The sequence below is a fragment of the Canis aureus genome, chromosome 11 (assembly GCF_053574225.1).
Source record: "Canis aureus isolate CA01 chromosome 11, VMU_Caureus_v.1.0, whole genome shotgun sequence".
NCBI lineage: Eukaryota > Metazoa > Chordata > Mammalia > Carnivora > Canidae > Canis > Canis aureus.
Window position 1 is genome coordinate 52,752,785 of NC_135621.1, and position 23,233 is coordinate 52,776,017.

The following is a 23,233-nucleotide window of genomic DNA, read 5'->3' on the forward strand; positions in this document are numbered from 1 at the left end:
CCTTCCCCCTCCTCCACAGGAAGGGGGAGGCTAAACAGAGAAAAGGGGGAAAAACAAGTTCCCCAGCCAGCCCCACCGCCCGATCACTCCCAGTTGTCCCCCCCCCCACACACACACCTTCTGTTATGAAGGGGGAGGCAAACCGTGGAAGGCAGCAGAAAAGGGGGAAATCCCACCCTCTGCCTCCCCCGCCCCAGCCACCGACAGACTCCTGCGGGGTCCGTGAGCCAGGCGAGAAGCCAAGGGATGGGTGGGGGTAGAGGGTGCCGAGCCCCCGCAACCAAACAAAGCGCGGCCTGAGCGAGAGCCCGGGCGGGTGGGGAAGCCGCGGCTTTTCCTGCCGGCCGGGGCCGGGCTCGGGGCCGGGGCCGGGCTCGGGGCCGCGGCCGGGGCCCGGGCCGGGCTGACACTGCGGCACCGGGGGACCCGCCTCCGCTCGGCCGGCGTCTCCCACCCCCGGGGGGCGCACAGGCCTCCCTCCCCGCGGGGCCCGGCCGGCCGGCGCCCGAGCCGGCGGGCGGCGGGGAGTGAGCGCGGCCTTACCCCGCTCGCCGGCGTTGTTCCGCTCCTGAGGCAGCGGCGGAGGCGGCGGTGGCGGCGGCGGAGGCTGCTGCTGCTGCTGCTGCGGCGGCGGCGGAGGCTGCTGCGGCTGCTGCTGAGGCGGCTGCGGCGGCGGCTGCTGCGGGGGCTGCTGCTGCTGTTGCTGCACCGGGCGCGGCCGCGACACTCGCCTGGGTCTCCGGTTGGCGGCTCGGACGGAGTTCATTTGCCGGGCTGAGGTGGCGGCGTTGGCGGAGGGACACACACACACACACACGCACACGCACGGCGAGCTCCGGGCCGGAGCAGGGGGTGGGGGGGGGAGGAAGGAAAGGGGGCGAGGGGAAGGGGAGACGGGAAGGGCGGAGGGGGCGAGCGAGACCCCGAGCGGAGAGAAAGGCCCGCGGAGACAGACCGAGAGCGAGCGCGGCCGGCCGGGCGGGCCTGACGCACGGGGAAGGCCGAGGCGGCCGGGCGGGGCGGCCGCGAGGGACGGAGGCAGGAGACGGGCAGAGCGAGGGGAAGAAAGAAAGGGCGTCCGCCCGCCCGGGGATCCCGAGGCGAAGCGCGGCGTCGGCGGGTGAGGAGACAGACTCCGGGCCCGCCGACTCCCGAGCGGCGTCTCCGGCGGCGGGGGGAGTGGGCGGGCGGGCGGGCGGGCGAGGAAGGGAGAAGGAGGAGAAGAGAGGGAGAGAAGGGAGGGAGGGAGCGGGGGGCGCCCGGCTCTCTCTTTTTTTTCCTCTTCCTCCCCCCACACCCCCTGAAAGAGATTTCTGTGAGGAATTTTTCTCTCTTTCTTCGGCCTCTTCTCTCTCCTCCCCCCCTTCTCTCCTCGGCGAAGGGGAAATGAGTGTGAAGGGAGGAGATAGAGGGAAAAAGAGGCGTCGTCGTTCCTCCTCCTTAAAGGAACCTTTCCTCCTCCTCCTCCTCCTCCTCCTCCTCCTCAACCCCGTCGCCGCTGCTTCTGCTGCTGCTCCGTGGCAGGAGGAGCCATTGACACCGCCGGAGCCTCCACTCGCCCAGTGGGTCCCTCCCCGCCGCGGGGCTGGCCGGGGGCGCGGGGGAGGGCCGCGGGGCGGCGGGGGGAGGGGCGAGGGGGCGGGGCCGCGGGGAGGCGGGGATTCCAGCCAGGCAGCCAATGGGGGGCGCCCGTACAGCCACCGGCCAATGGGGCCCCCGCTCTTATGGCGCAGGCCCTTCCTTCAACGCCCTGTTTCCTCTCTCGGGTTTCCTCCCTCCCTCGCCGAGGAGGGGGAAGGAGGGAAGAGGGAGTGTGGTGGGGCGGGTGATAATGGGGAGGTATCAGGGCATATAATAGAGCGGGGGGTGGGCGCCGAGAGCGCTAGTGCGTAGCGACGGTTCTCGGAGAGGAGGTGCTCGGAGGGAAGGGCGGGGGCTGCTGATGTAATGGGGAGAAGTGATTAATCCTTCGGTTCGCCTTTTCGGTTCTCCCCCCTCCGCCCCACCGCCACCTTCCCCCGATTTTTTAAGCAGAAGAGAGAGAGAGAGAGAGAGGAAAAAAAAAAAAAAAGTGGAGCCAGGGAGCCGATCCTGGGTAACTCGGCGTTTTCGGCAGTGGGTAGGTTCAAGGCGTGAGCTGTAGGGGGCGCTAGAGAGTCCGTTGCCCTTTAGCCCAGCTGAGGGTATCTGCAAGCCCCGGAGCTCCGGTTCCCCGGGCTTTCAGCTGGAAACCCGAGTTGGGAGTTACTTTCCTGATCGCAGTCTGACAAGAGTCGCCCGAGTCTTGGAAAGGTTTCGGTAAACAGGCACTTAGACCTCGGGTCGGCTTATTTCTTGGGAACGTGGTCTATGTAATAACGATCAGGAAAATAATTTGTGAGGAAAGGGAGGGATTATAAATGCGCTGAGGTTAGGATTGTTTATGTGATTTTAAATGTTTTTAAATTTATTTATTTATTTATTATTTATTTATTTATTTATTTATTTATAGATCCTACAAACTCAAAGGAAGAGAAACACCCCCCCCCCAAGAGGAATTATCTTCCGTATCTGGTCCCCTCACCATAATCTGTCCCCAAGGAAAACGCGTTTTGTTGTTGTTGTTGTTGTTGTTGTTTTTGGTTTTTTTTTTTTTTTTTTTTTTATTCCCTAGCTTTTGTCGTGAAGACGGAAAAAGTACCCTTTCTCACTTGACTCTGGCTCTCCCTTTTGTTTTTTCATTTTATGTAGGTGGCAAAACAGTTTACCTGATTCTCCAGTCTTCAGACCTTTGGGTGACTTCTCTCTTATTTGAGTTTGATCGATTGCTGTCTAGGCTTGAGATGGGTAATTAAAGAGGTTACAAAGTATGATAAAGTAAGGCTGAGAGGCGGACAGGTGTGTACTTGGAGGGGGGGAGGGGGGAAGGGCAAGGAGAGAGGATCCCGCACTGTGCTGGGTGTTTGAGTCCCTGGTTTGATTCTGTGACTCTAGGCAAATTACCTTTATAGAGAATGAGGGTTCCTCACCTTTTAATATGAGTTTATTTTGGATTACATAATCCTGTTTTCAATTTTTAAAAAACATTCTGTAATTTTGAGATGATCTCTCTCTGGTCCTAAAAATGTTGAAACTTAGATCTCTAAGTTTCCTTAAGTATCCAAAAATATTTGAGGAAGGGGGCTGTTAAAAAACAACTGAAGAACTCCGGATTTTCATGGTTGTTAGCCAGGTGCCAATGGGTAAAATTTTAGTTTTGGCTCAAGTAAATAATGGAGTGGGTGGAAGAAAATTACTCGCTATTATACATAGAAGTGGATCCATAATTCTGATTTTTCCAAGAATTTATTTTTTCATTCAACAAGCACGGTTCCTTCTGTTCCATCTGCATTCCTATGTAAGGTGCTATGGGAAGTACCAAAACTAAAAAGAAAAGGCAAACTCTTAGGCATAAAGCATTTGTAATTTGGCACGGCAGAGGCGAAGATTTACTTACACTAAGTCATATGTACAAAGAAAATGTAGCTTGTTTATTTTTTATAAGGTTTAACCTTCTCGAGTCTCCACATTATCTCTCTCTTAACATAAATGTTGAGTCTTTGAGATTTTATTTCCCCACCTCCCTCTCATTCCAAGATATATATGGGGGTTGAGGGTTGCTGTATAAGGTGAATAGATTTCATATCTTTGGCATCCTAGATATTTGAGTTTATTAGGACAGCTCTCTGGCCTGTGGCAGTAAGATGCCTTGTTCTAACAAAACCAGCATATTATGACGATTTTCTGATAGGTGAAAGTAAAGTGTCTTGAGAGAGGAAGTGTCTTTTTCTAATTTACACAGTGACTAATGGGTTGGTAGCAGCCCTGAAGAATGGGAAGGCTGACATGGCATCAGGGAAGCCACGCTTGCCCCTCCTGGTGTTATCCACTGCTATGGAGTGGATGCCATGGTCTGAAAGCAGGACTGAGAGCCTCAGAGGCGAAATTGTTCATTACTGGATTTTTCTGAGATACCATGCAGTTTCCTTTACTGGAGTACATACATGAGTTGTATTTACTGCACCTGGGTACTGACTGACCCTAGGTCTCTGCAGGTCTGTTGATTCTCACAGTGCCACTCGCTTTTCTCCCTGATATATACGGGAACTTCTAGAGTCCCTGAAGACCACATGTAGGCCAGGAGCCTTGCTTTGGGCTTCTCTATTGAGCCATTTCCCTCTGCCAACATCGCATTATTCTCCCTACATCATATTGGACATGCCTTCAAACTCTCAGCGGAGTTTCTATAGGATTCAGCCTTTCACAGGAATGCTCAGGGAAGCAAACCACTATCCCCAGGTTTCCTTGGATTTCCCCAAATCTATATGAACTATATACCTTCACCTATATACCTCCAATTGTAGCTTCTACCCTAAGAACGGGTGGAAGGTAAGCACACTGGGTCTGATTATCTCTTCCTTGTACTCCTCTCCTTTCCATCATCCCTCAGGGCTACGGGAGACGAATTTTCCTACTTGTAATGTCAGGAGCTTTCCTTAATGTGCCATATCCTCTTCATTCTTGTGATGGCATCTGCTCTGCTCCCTTTCTTGGAGCCGTGATGGCTGATGGAGTGCAAGAGAGAAACTAGTTTAACGGTAATGGAACATCTATCGGGAGATAACAAAAAATATTATCCTAGCCCCATATCAGCCGTTCCCACATATTTTTAGTCTATATTGCCGGATTAAACATTAGAATCTTCTTTGTGCGAAAATGTTCAAAGCCATCTTAAAATTGTGGAGCTTGGGAGTTGTAGGAATAGGCCTTGGAGATCATTTAATTCTCATTCCTGTATTTGACAGACTGGGAAACTAAAGTTCAAAGAAGTAAGGTGACAAAACCAAATCCCCTAACTACTTAGTGGCAAAGTTACCATCTGCCAGTACAGTGCCCATTCCATTCACAGGTACTTATAGGCTCAATTCTTCCATTAAAAACTCCACAAATATTCCAGACAGTGTTATCCATTGCCACATCCACCTGTGTTAGTAAATAATCCTGTCAATTAGCTATTATAGAAATTATGTGTGACAAAAAACAGGAGAAAAACATAAAGGGGCTTTTTTATTTGGGATGGGAGTCTCCCAGAACGAGTGCAGTATACACTTAGCATAATTTCAGAGGACTAAATTCCCTCAGGGTTTGCTCTCTCTTCAAGAACATTTGTGTTTGTTTTTCTCAACTAATTACTGGTGCTTAACAGGTTATGTACTTAAAATTATTTGTTAAAAAAAAACTATCACAATAGGAGTATGGAAAAAAATAAGCCCTGTAATCATTTTAATACCTGGCAGGTGATATTTACTGTGATTTTTTTTTTTAATGGAAATTTTTACCATGTCAAAGATTCAGCCTCTCTTTCTTTTTTTTTTTCAGCCTCCCTTTCCTCTGTCATTCCATCATCTAGTCCCAAGCCATCAGCACTCAGTTACATAAGACACCTCAGAGCTGCTCACTCCTTTTATGTCATTTAGGAAATTAGTTTGATCTGAATATGGTTTTCCTGAAGGAATAACCAGCTGTTTAAAATATCCTTGTTAGAGTATGAATGACTTATCTCACTAAGCTGCAGAAATTCATTCTTTAGCACATGCTCAGATAATTTTTTATCAGTTAGGCAGTGAAAATTAACTTGGAACTAAGGATTTAAATTTAATGTATATGTGGGAAAACCTGGTAAGCATGCCATCCAATGATACTTATAATAGAGGTTATCTTTAAAAAGTTACAGATTTGAACTTTAATACCCTCCCCTGTGGAATAATAGAGACATAGCACTCTTAAAAAATTAATAATGTGCAAGATTTAGGGTGGGCTGTGATAGACAGTTGTAAATCTTTATTGTTGCTTTTTCAAAGCAGAACCGAATTTCCAAGCATTGAGAGAAGATGAAGCCAAATGATAGAAGTGTATTATGGAAGAACTGGTAGGTGACCAACATGTGGGCAGATGTCAGAGAGGAGGACAAACAGGGAGCCCTGCCACTTACTGGCCGTCTGGATTTGGGTAAATTAATTTACCCTCTTTGTGGCTTAGTTTTCTGCATCTCTAAAATGGGGGTGAAATAGTCCTTATTTCATGGGATTGTTGTGAGGACTAACTAAATCAGTACCTATAGTATGCTGAGAATGGTGCTTGGTGCATAGTGCAGGGCTCAGTAAACTATCAGCCACTGTTGCTATTGCCATTGGTGCTGGTATTATTTCAGGCCTTACTTGATGACTTTCAAAACTACACAGAGATGGGATGCCTGGGTAGCACAGTCAGTTAAGCATCTGACTCTTGGTTTCTGCTCAGGTCGTGATTTTGGGGTTGTGAGATCAAGCCCCTCATTGGGCTCCACACTGAGGAGGAAGTCTGCTTGAGATTCCCTCCCTCTCCCTCTATCCTGTTACCCCCCATTTATTTAACAAGAAATAAAATCTTGAGAAAAAAAAAACTACGCAAACATTATATGTAGGGAAGTGAGTAAGGTACTTGTTGTCTAGGCACTAGGAAACGTGCCTAGAAAATGAATATTACTAGAAATATTTTTACAAGTTACATGCAAGATAACACCAAAGGGAAGAGTTGGGCAGACCAACAGCAGGTGAAGATCAGGCATGAGTTGGTGGGAGACCTCCCTGCGGGATTTCTCCGCTCAGGCAGTATTTGAACTGAGCATCTTATGGCAGATGCAGAATGCTCTGGCATTTTTTTCACTATGGGAACCTCTCAAGTGAAAGTCTAAGGATTGGTGAGGAAACGAATGCATAGGCCTATAAAGAAAAAGAAAAGACAGCACTTGGAGGTTCATCTGTGTTAGTGGAAGAATTGGCTGTGTTTAAGTAACAGGTTAAAATTTTAAAACTTACTTGGGCCTCCTTGAAAGGAATAGGGAGGATAAAAAGACATGGAACAGGAGCAGAGAAAGAAAAGGCAGAAATTAATACACGAAGTAGTATAAGTTACTCAAGGACTGAAGAATCTGAAAGCTGGAGGAAGTGGGGTTTTGGAGAGGAGCACATGTCAGAGGATGTATTAGACCCCTCTGCAATCCTGAGATTATCACTTTTGGAAGCATCAATAGAAGCTTCAGATTCAGGAATCTGTGGAGAGTAATAATCCAGCTAAGATACATTTCAGGATCTTGCCAGCAAGGTCAATAGATCTAAGGACTTCTAGAGTAGGAAACAGGGCAGCAGCTGTGTCATCAAGTTTAAGAAGTCTTGGGCCTGGAGTGGACAAATGCAGGGAAGATCAGCTGCAAGGCTACAAGCATTGGACTACAGGATTACCTATTCAAAATGTGGGGTGCTGTGTTCACATGTGGAGAAGTAAACTCACTTGTTAGAGACCTGGCTCCATTTGATGTTGGCCTTTCAGGCTAGAAACACCAGACTCCTAAAGGAAATAGAAGAAATAGAAGAGCTCAAAACACTTGAAGGATACCAAGAGAAAGAAGATTTGCGCGTGATCTAGACATCAGAGGTGCTGCCACTGAAAACCTAGGTATCTCTTTATACCTAATTGGGCTCTCTGTCCCTTCTTTTCTTTTTTTTTTTTTTTTTAAGATTTTGTTTATTTATTCATGGAAGTCACACACAGAGAGGCACAGACACAGGAGGAGGGAGGGGCAGGCTCCATGCAGGGAGCCCTACAGGGCCGGGTCTCCAGGATCAGGCCCCGGGGGTGAAGGCAGCACTAAACCGCTGGAGCCACCTGGATGCCCTCTCTGTCCCTTCTTGAATGAATGCCTGGCAAGGGTGAGGATGACTCTTAGACCAATCAGACCACATCGGTCAGTTGTGGTCAATTGGTTGGGGGGAAAGGGGAGTCCATAGAAAAAGTTAGATTTTTTTTGAGCAGAAGGAGGAAGATGTATAGGAAGTCATCTATGTCCTTATAAAAGGATCCTGTGTCATAGTTAATGTCTTGTTTGGAAGTTTCTCGCAACTGAATTTAAATTTACATGTAGCAGTTGGAAAACTAACCTGTTCTAGAAGGCATCCCTGCGAGGCGGAAACCAAGACATTGTTCTTTGTCCTTGGCTTCCCTTGCATATGCTGCCCCCCCCACACACACACACACCTACCCCCCAAAACTCAGTCTGCTGCCATCAGTTCACTGGGTCTTAGGAACATCATTTTGTTTGCAAAATGCTGCTGGCTACAAAAGTCACAGTTGCTTCTACATTTGTGGGACTTTGTGAGAGATTTGGGTGGGTTCCTGCATTTCAAAGGTGCAGAAGGCTCAAGGCTCATCCTGGTACCTGGTCAGGAAGGTGGACTAGTGCTCAGCTATTCATAACCTCCTCTCTATAAGTCTTGTTCTTATCCTCACTCCTACTCTTCTTTCTTCTGGCATACGTGAGGGGGTCACAGGATATAGATTTGGGGTTGGAAAGGCAAGAGACCTCACTTAGACCTCCCTGTCTCTATTGGCCTTGATCCAAGCTTTGAGTTTGGGCATTCGCCTGCTTACTAATAAAAAGCTCATTGGGGCATAGACCCAAGTCTGCATGTTCCCTTAGGTAAGTTGATCAGCAGAAGAGGTAGGGATAGCAATTGAATTTGGAATTCTACCCCCAATTTCCCAATTTTTAACACTGTTTTGTGGGACAGATGGTTATTTTCTACATCTTAAAGCCATGAATTTGTCTTACAAGATGTTGCCTAGCTCAGAAATTCCCAAAAGAAAAATGAAAAAAAGAACAAGAACTTCAGAAAAGTTAGAACTGTTTTTGTGACATATAAGCTAGAAAAAAACAAAAAAAGTATATTAAAAATATATATAAAAATATTTTAAAAAATATATGTTGAGCAAGATCCTGTAGTTGTAATTTACCTTGATGCTTGATGAGTAACTATTGCTGTTCAAGTTATAAACGAATGAAAAATGTGAACTGAAAGACAATTCCAAATAAGTGGAAATATTGTTAGATTCAACACGTAATAAATTCTTTATTTTAACTATAAAGAGCTATACATTTTATATTAATAGAAAATGAATTTCTCTCTGCCCTCAGCTATTTAAAGAATATTGGTTTGAAAGGGTGCCAGATGATTCCTTTCCCCAGGGCTCCCATATGACTCGAGCCAGTCCTTTCTCAGCCTATCTATCATTTATCTAATGTTGCTTTGTTTGTACCACCTACTACACAGCCCTCAGATTCCATGAGTCCTTTTGAAAAGACAGGTTATTACAAGGAGTGGTGGGGGTGGAGAGGATGAGGGTAAAAATTGTGAAGATAAGGAGACTGACTCCACACCTATTAGAACAGCCAAAATCCAAGAAGCTGACCACACCAAATGCTGGTGATGTGAGGAGCAACAAGAACTCTTGTATATTGCTGGTGGGAGTGCAAAATGGTGCAGTAACTTCAGAAAACAATTTGGTGATTTCTTACAAAATGAAACTTACTCTTACTACAGGATGCAGTAATCACACTCATTGGTATTTACCCAAAGGAATTGAAAACCTATGTCTACACCAAAATTTGCACACAGATGTTTATAGCAGGTTAATTCATAATTGCCAAAACTTGGAAGCAACCAAGATGTCTTTCAGTAGGTGAATGGATGAATGAACATCTACATAATGGAATATTATTCAGCACTAAAGAGAAATGAGCTATCAACCCATGAAAAGACATAAAGGAAACTTACATGCATATTACTAAGTGAAAAAAGCCAATCTGGAAAATCTATGTACTGTATGAGTCCAGCTATATGGCATTCAGGAAATGGCAAAACTGTGGAGACTACTGATCAATGGTTGCCAGGGGTTAAGGAGAAGGGAGGATTTGATAGGCAGAGCACAGAGGAGCATTTTTGGACAATAAAACTACTCTGTGTGATACTATATCATTATCAATTTGTCTAAACCCATAGAATGTATAACACCAAGAGTGAACCCTAATGTAAACTGTGGACTTTGGGTGATATCATTATAGGTTCAGCAATTGTAACAAATGTCTCACCACTCTGGTGGGGCAGGTTATGCATGTGTATGGCAGGGGACATATGAGAAATATCCTACTTTCTGCTCAATTTTCCTGTGAACCTAAAACTGCTCTAAAGAAATAAAGTCCATTAAAAGCACACACAAACTGTTTCTTTTAAAGAAAAAAATAAGTTTTCTGTTTTATTTTCCAAAACCCTGTATTGCCAGTCTGCCTACCCATATGATGGACATTCACTCCCTAAATGCTGCTTTAGAGGGAGAAGGGTGATAAGCCTCATACATGCATCAACCGTATCAAATGACCTTGGCTTTATGAAACTCCTGCCTCTGTCATATTTCTTTTCAGTATGCAGTGAATCATTGAAGTCAGCACTTAAATTTATATGAAATAATTATTGAGAAAATGTTAGTATTTTTGTTCACTACACAACTGGAGAAGAGGCCTTGGCGTGCAGGTCCAGGTTTTGGGGTGTGAAAACAATGGAGAGTTACCCAATCCATTCTCATAACTTCCCTTCCCCCACTTCAAGAGAGCCTCTGACACTGCAAAAATTTATACTTACGGAAATTGAAAATTAAGGAACTGATCTTTTTGTATAAGTTAAACCCTCCAAGCTACTACTTACCTAGGATCACAAATGAAAGGAGTCAGACTTTTGAAAATAAACAGAATCAACAGATTAAACACCCTTGAGTTCTAATAACCCTAGTTAAAAACCCTTAGTTAAAAAGTAAACAATTAAGAGATACTCATCAAAGGTGGATAGCTTTTAGCAAAGAAGCTTGTAATTTTTTTTTTTTTTTTTTAAGGGAAACTCTACTTGGAATCCATCTTGTCCTAACAAGAAGGTAATAGAGCTCTCCAGTCATTACAAACCTCATTTAAAGAACCAGGCCCCACCACAGGATGTCTCCCTTTTGATATAGATCAACTTTATTATGTGACTTATTTTAATGAATGCATAGAATTGAAGGTATTTTTTGTTTTAGAATATAGTTTGTTATTAGTCTTCAGGTCAAAAGTCCTTTGAGAAATAAGTGGGCAGGACAAGAATTTTTCACCTACAAACCAGGGTTGGGTGAGCAAATACAAACCAGATTATTTTTGAAGTGTCCACTCATGAGATCCCTTTCAAACCTTACTTCTTGAACCTAAATAGTTTTCCTTATTCCCTTGATTTCTACCTCTAGTGTCCAACCTTTAATGATTTGGATTCTGATCACCTTACCATGTATCCTGTTTGTTGGATGTGCACCTCCCAAGATTCTAATCTGGACCCTGGGCTGATAATTTGACCAAGACTTCCTGTTTCCTTGCTTGATAATTTAATCTGGCACTGTAATGAAATAGAAAAAAAACTAGGTTTGCAGTCACACAGCTTTGGTTTACATCCTGAATATACCACTAAATGTGGTCTGATTTGGGTAATGCACCTTTTTGAGGATCAATTTCCTTTGTGGAAAAATGAGGATATTAACACCCACCTCAAAATATGATTATGATTGGAAGTAGATAGTGGTAATGGTTGTATTACATTGTGTCACTGAATTGTACACATAAAGAAGGTTAAAATGGGAAATTTTATATGTATTTTGCCACAGTTGTAAAAAAAAAAGAAAAGAAAAATATGGTTGTAAAAATTAGCCTGTGGAACACACATTGCAATGCCTAGCACATAGTAGGGTCTCAACAAATAATAACTGTATGGCATAGAATATTTTATGTTGCAAGTACCAAAAAAGCACAACTGGTTTAACCAAGGGAATATTCATGAAATTGAAAAGTCCAGAGATAGGGTAGACTTTTTTGGATTCATTTATGTCACTAAAGATTGTTTAAGTCTTTAGTCACTGAGGGTTGTTTCTATCTTTCCATTCTGCCTTCTGCATCACCAGCTTTATCCTAAAATCAGCAACTCTCATGAACACAAGATGGTTACCTACAACAGCTCCAAAAAGTACATGTTCCCTCATCCACATCTAGAGCAAATGAATTAGTCCCAGCAGCCCCGCAAGTATCCTGATATTCACTTGCTTGAATCACATGCCTGCCCTGGAACCAAAAGTCGTGCATGGGAAGATGGAATGTGATGGTTGGTTTCAACTAACCAGGCAGTGGGTCAGCTTCCCTGGAAGCACCTGGGCTGCATGGGGAGAGGCAGATTCCTCAAATGACAATCAAGAGACTGTGGAAGAGAGAAAGCAGAGCTTAAGACACTAAAGAGACTACCAACAAAAGTACATTTTGTAGCTATTATCATTATTATTGGCTTTCTTGGCTCTTAGCCCTTGGCTCTTGGCTATTTCTTTGGAAATCATTAAAAAAAAAAAACAGTAAGATCTTATTTTGAGTAAGTGTATTCTTTCTAGCAAAGGAAGATCAATAAGTATAAAGGTAAGTTTAATGTAACGGCCATTAGGAATCTGGAACACCAGCCAAACAAGCAGCAAAATGCATTGAATAAAGATGTCTATCAGGAACAAATGTCAGAGATGGAGAGCAAGGAGGAAGCTAGATGGTAACTTGCCCAAGTGCCCAACCCAGAGGGTGAGATTAGTTACCGGGCTACTCTTTACTGGTGCCAGGTTAGAAGCCCATGACATAGGTCGGGACAAGAGCGGTATTCCCCAAAGCAGAGTTGCGAGAAGAAAAATCTAATTAAAACCCAATTTTTACTGCTCTGCCTGTGCCTTTGCAGCCACTATCTGCCCCTCTGTAAGATTCCTCTCTTTTTGATCCAGCCCCCATCTAATGACTCACTGATTTCTGCCAATTTTATTTCTGTCCCTTCTGCCAAGAAGGCTCTCCCGCATTCCTTTGCTGCATTTCATCTGGCTAATTTCTACTCACTGGTTAAGACTTTAAACTGTGTCTTTTCTTCCCAGGAAGGCCTTCCAGTGCACCACTGCTGCCCCACCGCCCACCCCAAGACACACGCCACTGGCTGATTAAGGTAACCCTGATTGGTACTCACTGCCTGTAATCAATACACAGTATGTATCAACACATAGTAGTAGCTTAATGACCTGTTTATCTGTCTGGTCCCGACCCCTGACCACTCTCCCCGTACCACATTAAAGCTTCTGAAGAGTAAGGACTTTATCTTAGTCATCTTGAGTTCCACGATGTCCAGCACAGTGGCTGGCACATAGTAAGGGTAGTTCAATGAATCAAAGAGGCAGTGCCTTCGGTGACACATAAAAACCAAAGTGTTCTCCCTACCTAGATAGGAGTTCAGAATGAGGAATATGGAGCCACAGAGATGTTTTGTACAGTTTGTACCCACTTAGACTTTGAAAGTTATGAAGGCAGAATCAAAATTTTCAAGAAAGTCCAGAATACCTCTTTTTCCTTTTCTAGTCTCGATCTTCAAACGCTGTTCCCTTTCCCAAAGTGTTAAAAGATATTTATTTTTTCTAGTCACATAGTGTTCACAATTTTTATGTTGTTTTTTTTTCCCCAGAGAATAAGGATGCGATTATTACATGAAAGTGACCATTATAATAGTTCAGACTTATAAACACTAGTTATTGGCATTTACGGAGTGAGGCAAGCCACCTGAACAAAATACCAGGTACTCAGTAAACTTACTGAAATACCTCATTCTGGTTACAAAGAGCTCATATGACCTTTATGTAAGGAATTTGTTTACTGTTTAATTTATTTTTCCATTTTGAAATAGAGATTCATCCATTATAGGAAAGGAGCCAATTATTGGGTAAACACAGTAACACCTAATGACTATACCCTCTGGTATTTAGTCTCAAAACATTTTATGTTTCTTAGCATGCAGAATTAAAAGTATTTTAACATTACACTAAAATGAGATTAAATATAATTTTTAACGTTCCAGGAGGTTGAATACTCAGCCGTTTATCAAGCAGGCTTGCTGAAATGTCTTGTGCTTTGCCTGGTGGTTAGGTTTTCATAAGAACCTAAGGGAATAAGTTACAGAACTGAGATCTGTTACAGAACTGAGATCTGGCCCTGACAACTTCTTCTTGGTTTCTGGTTATTTAGGCTTATTTAGAGGCAAAGCCAGCCCCAGGCAAGTTTCCTAATGTAATGTGTCTTTACACACTATTCCTGCATGACCCATCACTGCCTTCAAGTCCCCTTCTCCCTACTCTTGGTGTCCTTCCTGCCATGTCCTCATGCTCTTGTGCCTTTCTAGCCAGAGCAGAGGGCCACCATCCTGTTCCTACATAATGACCCACATGTACACCTTTATCTGACTCCTGTCACTCTCCAAGGCCTCTCAGAAGAGTTATAATAACTTTCTTATTCTAAAGTATACTTTAGGGACGCCTGGGTGGCTCAGCTGATGAGTGTCTGCCTTTGGCTCAGGGCATGATCCCAGTCCCAGGATCGAGTCCCATATTGGGCTCCCTGTGAGGAGCCTGCCTCTCCCTCTACCTTTGTCTCTGCCTCTTTCTATGTCTCTCATGAATAAATGAATAAAATCTTTAAAAAAAAAACCCTCAAGTACACTTCAAAAAATCATATTTTAGTGTTTTCGAAATTCTAAGATATACTCTCCCATTCCCCCCAAACACACATATTTTGGCGTTTATAATATTAGAATTAATTTTATAGTCTTTTTCTTTTATCTCCTAAAAAAAAAAAGTGCTTACTACATTTCTGGTTAATCCCACAATCAAAAGTGTCTTTTTAAAAAAGATTTTATTTATTTATTCATGAGAGACAGAGAGAGAGACAGAGACATAGGCAGAGGGGGAAGCAGGCTCCTCATAGGGAGCCCCATCCCAGATCCTGGACTCCATCCCAGATCCTGGGACCATGCCCTGAGCCAAAGACAGACATTCAACCTCTGAGCCACTCAGGTGTCCCCAAAAGTATCTTAGAATTGGAGATCTGTGGTATGAACATACTTCGCTAGAGAGAAGTTTTTTATTTTTTAGTCAGATATTGCAGTATGTGAGATTGGAGCTGTCACACGGCTAATTCAAGCAGAAAAAGGGCTTTGAGTAGGAATATACGAATAGTTTAGAGTCGGTCATCATAAATATCTCAGCCCCCCACCCCTTTACATTGCCTCGTTTGGGTATTAGAAGCTAAGAAAATATGAATCTAAATGTCTCTATCATATAAAAGATAGGGATCTTACACTTTTCCTCTGCACAAATCTTCCTTTTTAAAAAAAATTTTTTTTATTTATTTATGATAGTCACACAGAGAGAGAGAGAGAGAGAGAGGCAGAGACACAGGCAGAGGCAGAAGCAGGCTCTGGGAGCCCAACGTGGGACTCGATCCCATGTCTCCAGGATCGGGCCCTGGGCCAAAGGCTGGCGCCAAACCACTGCGCCACCCAGGGATCCCTGCACAAATCTTCCTAAAACCATTTGTGTTGAATAAGAGGCTAGGGTTGTGAACAGAACTCTCCAGAACTTTTCCATGTGGATGACTAGTTATCTCAAACTACCCCTCAGGTCTTCCCTCAAACAAATGTAACTTGATCTCATCTATTCTTGCTAAAGAGGACAATGACTGTACAGGTCACTGGTCTGTGGAGGGGGCACACTGTCAACATAACCATGAACATACATGGTTCCTGCCTTGGGTGGAACAGAGAGATCAGAAGTCTATTAATGATGTCCAGCAAAAATACACAATATTTTCCTAAAATACATAGAGGAAGATAATTATAAATTGAAAAAGAGCATTTTCTAGCTATTCCCAGTCAAACCATCTTAGTTGTTAAAATAAAGAATAAATTGGAAATTCTGAGAGTATGCTTCTCCTAATATTTGCAGTACCCAGGACATGAATGCAGGTAGAGGGCTACGTACAATAGGTCCAAATCATTAAGTTGTAAATCAAGGTAAAAAAAACCCTTAAATAAATGTGTTTTATTCTCCTTCCTTGAAAAATATATCCTTATTATGACAAAAATGTTAATGTATAAAGCAATGGTTTTTATATGACTGAAAGCTAAACAGCAAAAATGACTGGAATTAATTTTTATTATACATTTGGGTGTTATATTAATAGGCTTATGATATTTGGATGAGTAATAAGGTAAAGATGTACATCATAAGTCATAAATTACCACATATTTATTTTGTACTTTTTTTCAGGAAACCCCTAATTATAATGTTATAATCCACATAATTTGAATTCTGTTGACACCAATTAGCAAAATTTTTCCTAAATCAATGTACTTTTTAGCTTTTAGCTAACTTTTTATTATGGAAATTTAAAAACATTTACAAGTAAACATTTATAAATGTAAATATAGAGTATAAAGAACTCCACCGTACCTGTCATCCAGCCTTGATAATTATTCACTCTTCGTCAGTCTTGCTTCCTCCATACCCCAACTCTCTATATTCAATTATTTTGAAGATAGATATCCTATCGTTTTATACATGAATGTATCAATATGCGTCTCTAGACGAAAAAGGACTTCTTCAAAAATTAACCTTAATACTATTTTCATATTAATAAAGTTATTCCTTAATATTAGATGTTTTAAAAATTTTCTTTGATAAACTTAGAGAAATTTTGTTCTAAGGCAGTAGCAACTAGAATTGTCAATAAAAAAATAGAATTGTCAATAAAATTTTTTTTGTCAATAAAATTTCTAAATAAATATATTTATATTGGGAAATAAACCACAAATTTTACATATCATGTTCAAACATTTTAATGGGGTTGCAGTAATGATTATTATCACAGAAAATACTACAAAATTTTAATTTTATCGTAAAAACTCTATCACCTATACTTTTTTCCACCAGCCTATTAGCAATACCTATAGCCAGATAGTGTTAAATCTTCTTTCAACCTTTACCATGCTGAGATATAAAGAAAAACAAAATGAAAAATATATGGGTCAATTTGTTCAATTCTCTCTTCATAGGGGACCATATCTCTACCCATAATATAATAGAATATTTATATATGACATATAAATATGATAGAAAATAACATCTATCTCTCTAGATACAGATATATAATATATAGATATATAGTTGTATACAAATGACTTATAATAAACTTAATAATTATGCAAACATTTTTATTTCCTTCTTCTAATTTTCTGTTATTTTATTGGAATATCATTTTTTGTTGTACTTGTCACATTTAGTGTATTTCTATTTAGAAAAATCATTTTCTCTAAAAATTTAAAAAAATATTCTAAATTATTTTAAAAAGTGAAATAGGCAAGCTTAGGTCTGTCTGTGTCTCATATAAGTTTCTTCTAACATCATTAATGGCAAGCAACAGTCCAAACCAAATAACTGTTGTTAGCACAAAATAAGACCATAGACCACAATTCCTTATTTATTTGAGAATCTTCTATTGTTTTACTAACTTTCCTAGTGCAGTTCACCATCTTTTCTAAATTAAATCTTACTTCTCTAAGAGCATTTAAATGGCACCTCCGTTTTTAACCAGAATGTCTGTGTGGTCAAATTTCATATGTATTTGATCAAGATGATCCCATTTTGGGTCAAATCCAGAGAGTACTGTATATAATCATTAAATCACTCCCAAGAATATTGTTTCTATTGTCAGAGTTGAGGCCATACAAGGAACATGCTGATAGATATTTAATAGAGTTGAATGTGTTTGTGTTTGTGAAGTACAGGGCTCAGGGCAAGGGCTCCTCTTGCTTGAGTCTCAGAGTGGCACTGCAGACCAATGATAAATGTATGTATTAATGATACCTTATAATATGCATGTACTACATTTTTTGAAGTGCTTCCACATTTACGATTTCTTTTGATCTTCACAATAACCTATGAACTAGATAGAGCAATTAGAGATGAGAAACAGAGGTCTAGAGAGGTTAAGTGGTTTATCTAAAATTACACATCTAATTATGGTAGAGCTAAGAGTAGAGCCTAGGTCTTCATATACAAGTTTTCCTCTCGTACTATGCTAAACCGCGCTGTCTCCTTAACATTTCTAAAACAAAGAGACCTGACAGTTGGGCAGGTTGTATCTCAACATTTTTCATTCCTTAAAACCCTTCAGATTTTAGAAAAGAGAATAAATATGGGACAAGGAATGAAAAAAAAAAAGTCATATGCTCCTTCATATCTGTCCATGTGGGACCAATATATATTTATTGACCAATGTTTCAGAAACGAGATTTATCTCCTTCCAGGCAAAGGTTCACTTGAGTAATACAGAATAAATCTTCTGAATGGTGAAGATCATATTCCTTAACCTATTCATAAGGTCCTAAGTACAACTCTGGAAACATAAACTTTGGGAGCATCTTCCAAGAGCCAGGGATTTGGGGAATACACTATACATTCTTAGAGTAAAATGCAGCACCTGGAAGTATAAAACATTAGTATGAAAATGAATATAATCCTCTTTTAATCATGCAAGCCAGATTTCTTACAAATTCTCCCGTACAGTTTGCTCAGGACTGCCTTGGTGCCTCTGCCTTCTGCTCATACAGACCCAAGACTTAAAGTACTTACTAAAATCCATTTTTTCTCTCCACTTTTTAGCACCTTCGAATTTAGGATGCTATTTTAGATGAACTAGAACATAGTGAACTGTTAACGATGGTTAACTCTGGTGTAACCAGAGTATGCTTCCACTCCCTAGAAGGAGAATGCATTATTTTGATGATAAAAACAAATTTTAAAAAGTTTTAGACACAAAATGCTCTGTGGTTCATACACCCTCCCTATTAGTATTGAAAGAATACCAAGAATGTAATAACAATAATTAACATTTCATAAGGTTTTATATTCATAATGGATATCATAAGTCCCTGCATGTTAGCAATAGACTGATACTTCTGAGATACTCCTCACAGAAGTCAGCTGTGAATTCTCCACAATGAAAACGCTGCTCAACACTCTCTGGAATTCACCATATTGTATTGTAATTATCTGTTTACTTGGTCATCCCTGCCTCCGCTGAGTGAGAGCTCCTTGAAGGCAGGAACTGTGTATATTCATTTCTGTGCTCTGGTATCTAACACAGACCCAAACATCAAGTTCATAAAATAAATGACTGAATGAAAGACTGGCAGGTACTCAGTATTTTTTTTTTTTAATGTTATTCCACCTATGCAATTTAACAGTTTATCTGTGAAGAGGGTGATTATTCTCTGCTAGGGTATGGCTTGTTCATTTTTCCTTTGTGGATGGTAAATAGCAAGGCATAAACAGGAAATATTATTTTTTAAAAAGTGTCTCTATTTTCTCCCCTCAGGCATATATAACTTTAGCTTTTTGTTGTTAAATCTATTAATCTACCTAATTATTGTGTAAGCAGGTAGAGAAAAACACTTTCCAACTTGTTACTACATTAAATATCTTACTGAGATAGGTTATGAGTCAGGGAAGCTTGAAGTCTTTTTTCTTACTACTTAAATCAGAAGAAATATTTTGCCAATGAAAATTTCTCATCTGGTCTTTTTTATTTATTTAGTTATTTATTTATGATAGTCACACAGAGAGAGACAGAGAGGCAGAGGCACAGGCAGAGGGAGAAGCAGGCTCCATGCACCAGGAGCCCGACGTGGGATTCGATCCTGGGTCTCCAGGTTGGCATCCTGGGCCAAAGGCAGGCGCCAAACCGCTGCACCACCCAGGGATCCCCTCATCTGGTCTTTAAACTATGGTATCATGTCTACATTGAGAAACTCTGTTTGGGAGAGTGTTCCTAAAGTTCGGGGGTGAAGGACTGAGCATATTTTTATAGGATCTGGTACATAAATGAAAATAAAAATATTTGGCAATCTGTGAAGTGGGAGAAAATATTTGCAAACCATACATCTGACAAGGGATTTACATCCAGAATATATAAAGAACACTTACAAATCAACAACAGCAACAAAACCAAACAACCCCATTAAAAAATGGGCAAAGGACTTGAATAGATATTTCTCCAAAGAAGATAAATAAATGGCCAATAGTTCATGAAAAGATGTTCAACATCATGAATTATTAGGGAAGTACAAATCAAAACCATGGTGAGATTCTACTTCATAATCATTAGGATGGCATGCATATATATGAACATATATATATATATCTTTTATATATCTATGACATACATATATATATAAAACAAGTGTTGGTGAGGATGTGGGAGAAATTGGAACTCTTATGTACTGTGGGCAGGAATGTAAAATAGTGCAGTCTTTGTAGAAAACAGTATGGAAGTTCCTCAAAAAATTAAACATGGAATTAGCATATGATCCCGGAATTCCACTACGTGGTATGTACCCAAAAGAATTGAAAGTAGGGACTCAGGGCGCCTGGGTGGCTCAGTCAGTTAAGTGTCTGCCTTCCATTCAGGTCATGATCCCAGAGTCCTGGGATCAAGCCCCCACTGGGCTCCTTGCTCAGCAGGGAGCCTGCTTCTCCCTCTCAGCCGGCTTGTGCTCTCTCTCTCTCTTTCTCTCTGTCAAATAAAGAACATCTTTAAAAGAAAAGAAAAGTAGGGACTCAAACAGATACTTGTACACTGATGTTCATAGCAGCATTATTCATAATAGCCAAGGTGGGTAAACAACTCAACTGTCCAATAATGAACAGACAACGAAATATGGCTTGTGTATCCACAGAATATTATTCAGTCTTAAATAGGAAGGAAATTTTGATGTATGTAATAATGTGGACAAACCTTAAAAATGTTATGCAAAGTGAAATAAGCCAGTCACAGACAGGACAAATATTGTACCATCCACTTATAGGTACTTAGAGTAGTCACATTTGTAGAGGCAGAAAGTTAGAATGGTGGTTGCCAAGGGCTGGGGAGAGGCAGGAATAGGGACTTAATGCTTAATGATAGTGTTTCAGTTGGGGAGGATGAAAAAGTTCTGGAAACGGACCATGGTGATGATTGCACAACAGTGTGAATGTACTTAATGCCACTGAACCGGGCACCTAAAGCTGTTAAAATGGTAAAATTTATATGTATATTTTTCCAAAATTAAAAAAAAAAACCCACACCTCGAGGGGAGCCTGGATGGCTCAATCAGTTAAGTGTATGTCTTCAGCTCAGATCCCAGGGTACTGGGATCCAGCCCTGCATGGGGCTCCCTGTTCTGCGGAGAGCTTGCTTCTCCCTCTGTCCCTCCCCATGCTTGTGCTTTCTCTCTTTTTCTCTCTCTCAAATAAATATATATATTTAAAAACCTTGACATTTGGGCAGCCCGGGTGGCTCAGCGGTTTAGCACCGCCTTCAGCCCAGGGCGTGATCCTGGAATCCCGGGATGGAGTCCCATGTCGGGCTCCCTGCATGGAGCCTGCTTCTCCCTCTGCCTGTGTCTCTGCATCTCTTTCTCTCTGTCTCTCTCATGAATAAATAAATAAAATCTTAAAAAAAACCAAACGACATTTACTTAGCACTTGTTTAAAAGCACTTTTACATGCAGTATTTTCTTTGTTCCTCACAACAACTCTGAGAGATGGGCAGGGCAGTTATTATTATTCTCATTTTACAGATAAGGAAACAAAAGCTCATTTGGTTTAAATAAAGAGTCAAGAAGCACAATATTAATAAGTGGCAGGGTCAGAATTAGGACCCAGAACTCTAGTCCAGTGCTCTTTCTTTTATAGCAAACCGCCTTTCACAGAAGGGTTCCTGGACCCTGACAGTTGAATTCACTGGCAAATGCCCAACTTTCATTTGGAGTGTGCATGTAAAGCCTGATTCCAGAGAATGGTCTTGAAAGGGCTTTCTGGAGAATGTGGGCAAAACAACAGGCGCAGAAATCATTAACAACAGAGACCTTTCCCTCATCACAACAATAATATTATAAAGAGCAAGACAGAAATATGAGAACTGAAGCCACTACCAGGAAATGCTCCCCCACCATGTGTTAATTTATCATAGCACTAGTTCCTTTCTAAACAATTTTTTGAGGGACCATCTCTTGTGAGACCGGAATTTTTATTTTGCCAAATATTCCTTAAACTTCATTTGTGGGCCATGAGAGGATCCTTGAGAATGCTTTTTATTGTGGTTAAAGGAGTTTTATTGTTGCCATGTAATACAATTTGATCTGTATCTGATAGCCTCTTAGAGAAATAGTGATGATTTTTAAAAATATAGAGATGGGAAGAATAGCAACACAGACTTTTATCGTACAACTGCGTGTTTGCATTGTTAATTCAGTCCTGTAAAATCTTTCCAGTAAATTAATTACAGCTAAGAATCTGAGGGGACCATAAAGCAAAAACAGCAGAGGAGTCACAGCCAGCTGTTCTTTAAAAATGGAACACTGATTTTTATTTTTAAGTATTCAACAAACAGTTCCTGAAGCACATCCTCAAGAATCTCAATCATATATTGTTGGTAGACTCTGAAGTTTTGTTTTGTGTACCGAAGAAGAAAAATGTCTGTTCCATAGTATTAATACATTTCTCTATGTTCAGGTTATTTTTTTTTTAAGATTAATTAATTTATTTATTTCCAGGGGCAGGGGGAGGGGCAGAGAGAGAGGGAGAGAGGAAGCAGACTCTCCTCTGAGTGGGGAGTTGGACACCAGGCTGGATCTTCTGACGCAGATATCACAACCAGGACATCAGGACCCAGACATCATGACCAGAGCCAAAACCAAGAGTTGGACGCTTAACCAAACGGGCCACCCAACCGCCCCAGTTCAGGTTATTTTCATGGCAGGTTAAGACATGAAATTTTGGGATCCATGGGTGGCACAGCGGTTTAGCGCCTGCCTTTGGCCCGGGGCGCGATCCCACGTCGGGCTCCCGGTGCATGGAGCCTGCTTCTCCCTCTGCCTGTGTCTCTGCCTCTCTCTCTCTCTCTCTCTCTCTCTGTGACTATAAAAAAAAACAAAAAAACAAAAAAACAAAAAAAAAAACTGAAATTTTGAGGTGACAAAAGGTTTGGAAATTTAAAATATAGTAATAATTATAGAAAGACCCCAAAATGCTTCAAAAATGTTAATAGTGATTCAAATTAATAGAAAAAAAACAAAAGGTGAAAAATTTGTTCTTCAGCTTTCAAATGAATACATATATTTTTAGTTCCATTTTTACAGAAGAGTGAGGCCCAATGAAGTCAAGGACTTGAGCTGAGTTCACCCAACTAGTAAGCAGCAGGCGGGGGGAGGAGGGAGGACTAATAGTCTATTTTACTACTCAGCCTACATTCCACCTGGTGATTCTGAGCAGAAAGGGAGCACCTTAAATTCGCACATTGGTACATCATGTTTCCCTCCAGTTTGATAAGCAGGCATATAATTAAAGAAGCTCCTCTACCACAAAAATATGGTTCATTTGCTCTGAAGCATCCCTT

The 23,233-nt window shown here is 41.4% G+C and overlaps 1 protein-coding gene and 1 long non-coding RNA gene across 10 annotated transcripts in view; one reads left to right on the top strand and one right to left on the bottom strand.

Moving 5' to 3' along the window:
- FBXO11 (F-box protein 11) overlaps window positions 1–1,576 on the bottom strand; it is an 88,198-nt gene extending 86,622 nt beyond the window's left edge. The window contains exon 1 of one of the 2 annotated variants that reach the window (XM_077915316.1): window positions 544–1,576. In XM_077915316.1, the coding sequence (XP_077771442.1) occupies window positions 544–766 (223 nt within the window). In that variant the 5' untranslated portion in view covers window positions 767–1,576. The remainder of the gene's footprint in view (window positions 1–543) is intronic. The other variant, XM_077915315.1, reaches the window with a different exon arrangement.
- The window catches only part of LOC144324109 (uncharacterized), a 74,047-nt gene continuing 51,749 nt past the window's right edge, over window positions 936–23,233 (top strand). For 3 of the 8 annotated variants that reach the window (XR_013389508.1, XR_013389511.1, XR_013389507.1), the window contains exons 1-6: window positions 1,869–2,119; window positions 2,731–2,826; window positions 4,469–4,616; window positions 5,883–6,027; window positions 7,387–7,512; window positions 12,853–12,920. This is a non-coding gene — a long non-coding RNA (uncharacterized LOC144324109). Of the gene's footprint in view, window positions 1,121–1,863; window positions 2,120–2,730; window positions 2,827–4,468; window positions 4,617–5,882; window positions 6,028–6,318; window positions 7,513–10,776; window positions 10,816–12,852; window positions 12,921–15,155; window positions 15,317–23,233 lie in introns of those variants that run through there. The other 5 variants (XR_013389510.1, XR_013389509.1, XR_013389505.1 and 2 more) reach the window with 5 other exon arrangements.